General features: G+C 37.5%; 1 protein-coding gene across 1 annotated transcript; it reads right to left on the bottom strand.

Annotated features, from left to right (window-relative positions):
* Positions 1 to 2,925: 2,925 nt before the first annotated feature.
* On the bottom strand, positions 2,926 to 4,088 carry LOC112171185. Its single transcript, XM_040509506.1, has 3 exons — positions 3,737 to 4,088; positions 3,355 to 3,509; positions 2,926 to 3,100 (listed from the first exon to the last, which is right to left on the bottom strand). The coding sequence occupies exons 1-3, from the start codon at positions 4,071 to 4,073 to the stop codon at positions 3,077 to 3,079; spliced, it is 516 nt and encodes a 171-aa protein (XP_040365440.1). The 5' UTR covers positions 4,074 to 4,088; the 3' UTR covers positions 2,926 to 3,076.
* Between the last annotated feature and the right edge of the window lie 2,861 nt (positions 4,089 to 6,949).

Here is a 6,949-nt window from a genome sequence, read left to right as displayed (position 1 = left end):
TGTAACAATTTAATTTCCGTTTTTCATACTGATAAGATATGTGTTGGAATCACATGTTTCTGTTTCAATAGGACCGAGTACTGGATCACCAGTGATCTTCTACGCCGGATCACGAAGCACGACCTAAGAGTAATAATCCAAGAGGGGGACATTGAAACTGACGTAAGTCTTTCAATTAGTGGCTCCCTTCAATTGTCTACTGCCTCCCAGTAATCTCATCAGTTACTGCAATTTTCCATTCTTTTGTTACTTATAAAGTTTTGATGTATAGTCCACATACTCAATTTTGCAGGTGATCGCCGTTTATATTGACTTGCTGAAGTCTGATGCAGAAAAGCAAAATTCCCCAGTGGGATTCCTCACAGTAGACGCCTCCGTAAGTAGCATAAACCAAATGTATTGAGTCATGTGTTTATTGGGAAGCCACATTGAGTAACATGCTGAAATATGGAGTACTCTTTCTGTGTAACTGGGGGGCAGTAATCTATCTACTGGGGGGCAGTAGGCATATTATTGGCCCCCAGTAACGTGTCTACTACCTCCACTGAATAAGCAAAATTTGAACCAGATTAAATGATAACTTTTATTGTTAACTTGAATTAACTTGGTTACGTTCTGTATACAGTACTATGCTATAAAGTATGAACAGACGAAAGAACAAGACGAGGACACTCGACCTTTTGAGTGTGGAGTCGAGACAATGATTTATGAACCCCTGTGGTCCGTCTTCCGGCTAAAAAAGGTGCTATTACCAATTCACCACACCACTAGCATGCACTACACATTACTGGTAATTGACAATGAAAAAAGGAGCTTCAATCATATGAATTCGTTGAGGCCACCAGTAGATGAATGCAACCATGAGGCGAAGTACCACCTGAATGCAGCAAGGGTGGTATGTAGTAATTATAGAAATTCAGTTTTATCTTTTCAATACTGTTGGCATGCTTTTGTGGAACTAAAATTCTATATCTGCTAAAAACAGGTAAAGCACATAAAGAAGTTCATACATGCTGTGAACTTGACTAAGATGAGAATGCCGGGAGAAAGCTAAGATCCAAATGTCACTCGAGAAAAATGCAAAGGCGAAGATGATAAGGAAAACCTGATTATTGTTGAAGAAGCAATGACCGATGAAGAAAAACAAACCAGGAACTGGATCTTACAGAATAACGTTGCGGAGACAGACTATGAACTCTATGAAGACTTTGACTGCCCGCAACAGAACCCATCATCGTAAGTACATTGAAGCAAAATATTTGTCATAATACTTGTGTAACATTTGTCGTTGTTGCCTACATTCCTAAACATGTCTAATTTTTACTTCTTTACAGTGGTGATTGTGGGCCCTTTATGCTACATTACATGGAGAGCATTGTAAACGGCGTAGAACCAACCAAGGAATGTGGGGACAACATGAGGAAAAGACTGCTTGAGAGGTTTATGCACCTAGTATTGGGGAGAAAGTGAGGCATGAGATTAGATATAACATATTTAGACATGTAGTTTTCATATCCGAAGAGTAGGGATTGTAAAGAGGTCGTACTAGCCTAATCTTCAAACTATGGTGAAATGAACGGCATTATTGGATGATTTAGTATACTGATGCTGACTTCAATTAGAAGCAGGCGCTTTACACAAATGCTCCAAATTAGACATGTTACTACCTTAATATGTCCCAATAAACCAATTACTGCCCCCAGTAAACCAATTACTGGCCCCCAGTATTGCCACCCAATAAGCATTAAACCTGTTGGAAAATTGAATTTGTGCTATGTAGATGGAATTTTAATCATCCCAACAGTAAGAATCCGACATGCGAAGAGGAAAATGTTTATTTGAGCCTGAATTTAAACAATTACTGGCCCCCAGTAAACCAATTTCTGCCCCCCAGTATTGCCACCCAGTAAGCATTAAACCTGTTGGAAAATTGAACTTGTGCTACGTCTATGCAATTTTAATCATCCCAACATTAAGAATCTGACATGCGAAGGGGAAAATGTTTATTTGAGCCTGAATTTAAACAATTATTGTCCCCCAGTAAACCAATTACTGCCCCCAGTAATTTCACCCAATAAGCATTAAAACTGTTGGAACATTGAACTTGTGCTATGTAGATGAAATTTTAATTTTTAATCATCCAAACAGTAAGAATCTAACATGTGAATAGGAAAATGTTTATTTCAGCCTGAATACTATCAATTACTGGCACCCAATAACCCAATTACTGCCCCCCAGTATTGCCACCCAATAATCATTAACCCTGTTGGAAAATTGAACTTGTTATATGTAAATGCAATTTTAAAAATCACAACAGTAAGAATCTGACATGTGAAAAAGAAAAATGTTTATTTCAGACTAAATATAAACAATTACTGGCCCCCAATAAACCAATTACTGCCCCCCACTAGACAAAGTCAAACCCTAAAAACTCACTACAGAAACATATACTACTGCTGAACGAGAGGTTCAGTGCAGCTCAACTTGTTATGAGTGCCCATTTTTCCACAACGACCACAACGAATCAGCTTCTTTTCAACCTCTCCAACTGACTTGAACCGCTTCACCCTAGGCCTCCCGGGGGCCTCTTCGCAAGGGGAGGTAATATACATTCAGAAGCAGAATCCGTGGAAGACATATCAACATTAGTTATCGGATGGATAGGAAAACTGTAGCTCTTCTTGAACATATCAACATGAAAGTACTTATCAATATAATTAAATACATTTTCAGAGGCAGCTTGTAATGCAGCAAGGCCGTGAGGACAAGGAAAACAATTGATCTGCCATTTAACACATGAACATGCATGATCAGAAATGTTGACTACATATGAAAAGTTAGATCGAACCTCATAAACTCCAGGACTTGAATAATGGACACTGAAACGACGAGATTTCTCCATCTGCACCTTCAACCTTTCTCCATTTTGGGAGTTAGTTCTGTGGTCCAACGTTCTGCCTCTTCCCTCCTTTTACCCGCCATCTCCATTTGTTTAATTCTTGTCTGGTCGAGCATACAGTAGACTGGCATCAAACGCTCAATTGCAATCCAAGAGTTAAATGATTCAGCAATCCCATTAGCCATAATTCCATATCGGCAGCTAGTATAAAATGCACGGCACCAATTTTCCACAGGCAATTCAGAAAGAAAAGGGTCAATAATATCGGCACCTCCAACTGCTCTAAGCAACCGCAAATTGAAACGGTATTCCTTCTGTGTAGATGAATATGCGACCTTAAAAAACTTCTGCTTTACATCTTCTATCAATTTTGAATTACCTTTACCCCTATATTTACTGGCAAGGTTTGCCACCAAGTGCTTGTAACAAAACAGATGAGGATTACCAGCAAATACCTTATCGAAAGCGCTCAACAATCCAACACCCCGATCACTAATAAATGTGATAACTCTCCCTTGAGGTTCAAGCAGACTCTTCAAATGTTTGAAAAAGAATGTCCAGTTTGCATCTGTCTCTGAATCACAAAAACATATGGCTAGAGGATAGAAACCTGCATAAAACAGATCACAGTAAAATCAGTCTACTGGGGGCCAATAATGTTGTTATTGCATGGCAGGACAATGTCACAACGTCGCACAGCAATGAAAAAATGATATATATCACAATGAATACAACTAAAACAAGAAATATTAAGTTCACAGATGAAACTATAACAAAGGCCAATATTACTGGGGGCCAAGAATAAATTTATGGGGGGGCAATAAACAATTCAGTTACCTTGATTCCCATTCCTTCTAGTTGCAGACAGAATCTGCCTCTTATAAATGCTTTTACCAAACGCTCCATCAACATACAACACTGGCAAACAGAATTGGAAGCCTTCTACACAACCTCCGTAAGCTATGAAAAGCCTCTGAAAACGATTTGTAGATGGTTCAACCTCCAACACAAAAGAAGAGCCGGGGTTACTCTGCAAAACAGCTTCCTTATACCAAGATAACTTGCTGAACGTTTCTGCATCGGAACCATAAATCGCTTCCTTGGCCCGATGCTTTGCTTTCAAGGCAACCTTGTATGAAATATCAAACCCATATGTTGATTTGAACTTGCTCATAATCTCCCTTGGCTTCAATGAAAGATTAAAACTTACATCAGCAGCAATGTAAGTCTTGACAACCTTGGACCCCAAAAGCTTGTGTTTTTGAGTCCTAACTACACCCTTGCAAGTGTGAGTATTATTCAACTCTGTGATATACAGGCAACCATTGGCAGATGATGAAAAAGCACGAAGATGCCAATCACAACCTTCCGTTCCAACATTTGCACAGACTGCATAAATACGGTCCAGATCATTTCTCAAGAATACAAACTCGAAACCAACTGCAATTGCATACTTCCTGAGCTTTTCACGGAGCTCAGCAGCGCCATGAAACTTATCCCCAACATTATGGATATAAGAACTCCACTCATCAGACAAATACGTCTTGTGAACTTCAGTCCTGAATGCATCACCCAAATAATCATCTTCATCAATTACTTCTGAACCACTATCCACCGAACAGTTTCTCCTACAACCTCCCCAATCTTTAAAACTGAAATATCGACACACTCTAGCCTATGTATTCTGGCAGAGCAAAACAGCATCTGGAAATCACGATCATCCGCAGAAAACAGACTTCACAACCTGGAACTGAATACTGAAGCTCAACATTATCAGTTGGGAAAAACTGGAATGTACGGAAAATGTCTTCATACAACTCAGAGTAGTCCATGCATTGATTCAAAGGAATCATATAACCTTTGCCAGAGTAAAGGCACCTAGCAACCAGGGGATCAGCCATAGACCTGCGAAGAAAACACAGGCAAACGAATCTATTATTAAACCTAAAACACATATTACTGCCCCCCAATAAACTGAATACTGCCCCCCTGATAATGAAATCAAACCTACCAACACGAAGTAGAAGCAGTACCAAACAACTTTCAAAAATGATGAAAATGATAAAAAAAAACAACAATTATACCTACTTAATAACACATAAAAACATTACTGCCCCCCAATACACCGATTACTGGTCCCCAGTAATATAGTCAAAACAACCATAAAAAATTTGTAAGACGTAATAAATTGCAATGTATCGTTGAACAACATTATTGGCCCCCACTAGAAATATTACTGCCTCCCAAGAATACACTCAGAATTACCGCAACACTCCGGGTACCAGCTCCACCACAAAATCCAAACATGAATTCATCGAAAGAAACACCAAATTAATACAGAAACTCAAAACTAACACAATGCACTCAAAAACACCTGGAAGTTCAAAACCAAAATTACAAAAACAATTCATATCCAAAACAAACACCTGGAAGCTCTGATACAGAAAATTCAGTTCGAAAATAAGACAACAATTCGTACAAAAAAAATCCTAAAATCAAACATATTAAACAGAGCTAAAAGCCAAACGGATTAGATAGAGGTAAAGAAACAAAAGCAAACCTCAGTGGAGGAACACAAAGAGCATCTGGATCACGATCCATGTGAAAATCACAGCAAAATTCCTCTCTATATGAATCGCAAGACTACTACCACCAGCTCTAAATATAAATCGCAGGAGGTTCACATACCGAAATCGCCGTAAGACTTCGACAACCTAGACCAGGACGCTTCTCTCCCCTGCCTATATAAATCGCACAGTTCCTCTCTCTCTGTCTCTAAAACGATAGAGCTCCACACTCAAACCCGGAGAGCTTCTCTCTCTACAGATACAGCAGAACCTCTCTCACTAAAATCGGAGAGCTTCGCTCCATAAATCACGTTTCTGTTACGATTTCAAAACGAATCTTATTCAGTTATAGAGGTTTCAGTTATAGAGGGGCAAAAACGTCCACAAAAATGAATAAAACAGCCACATGTTGAAAAAGTTGGGTAATTGGGGTTTAAAAAAGAAAACTGATGATTAAGTGGGCAATCTCTTAGAGTGTTTGGGTAAATGGGGTCAAGTGTCACTGAAATGGGGTAAATGATCATTTTCCCTAGTCTTTTTTTGTAATAGATTTTCTGCTTTAGAATTTCTTTTGTGTAATCCAAACCTATGAGTAACTAAATTCTGTTTGGGAACAATTTTGAAGCCTTTTTCTATGTGTTATTTATGTTTATGTATTCTTGATTGAATGCTTTTGCAGAAACAATTAAAAGACAATCTGATTTTGTTTTATTAAAAACGTTTGCATGTTTTTGTTCTTTGGTGGCCAACTTAGGATGATTTGCATGTAATTGGAGCCATTAATTAGGTTTATGCTTTGTAACCCTAATTAAATTAAGTAGTAAAGGCTTTGGACAAAGGTCGAAACCAGATTGTTTATGTAGTTGATAAGACTTGCTTTGAGTGCTTGGATTGGCATAATTATTAACCAAACTTTCACTTGTTCATAATGATTTGAAACTTAATTTTGCATGATTGCTTTGATTGTGTGATGCATGTTCTCGAAATATATTGGTTGAGTGCTTTGCTAAATCAATTGTGTAAAGGAAAGTAAAATAAGGGACATTGTTTGCTTTTAACTTTGTTTCTTGGTTGATAACTTTTCATGACATTAGTAAAGGATTAAGGATGCATGTAATGAATTGATCTAGACTTGTGGTGAATAAATTGTTTTCAATGTTTCCGTTCATGATTCCATACATTTTAAACGTTTTCTTTTGTTTTTGTTTTCTGAAATTTTCTTCTCAAAAACCCCCTAAACTATTCTTTGATTTCATAAATATTGTTCTTGTATATAAGTTTGTGTTTTTGGTTTTCTATACGTGTAAATTTTTCAAATATAATCTAAAAATACCCTAAAGAAATTGTATACTTGTGTTAGTTTTAGGTTTTTAGTTTTCGTTTTAAGTTAGTTTTGTGTTAGAATTTGTATTTGTGTTTGTGTTGTATTTGGATTCTAACTCTTATAATTTTTGAAATACTTGTTTATAAATACCTTTGATTT

This window comes from Rosa chinensis, chromosome 6 (assembly GCF_002994745.2).
Source record: "Rosa chinensis cultivar Old Blush chromosome 6, RchiOBHm-V2, whole genome shotgun sequence".
In the NCBI taxonomy this organism is placed as follows: domain Eukaryota; kingdom Viridiplantae; phylum Streptophyta; class Magnoliopsida; order Rosales; family Rosaceae; genus Rosa; species Rosa chinensis.
Note: the sequence above shows the minus strand (reverse complement) of the source record. Positions and strands in the feature narration are given on the sequence as shown.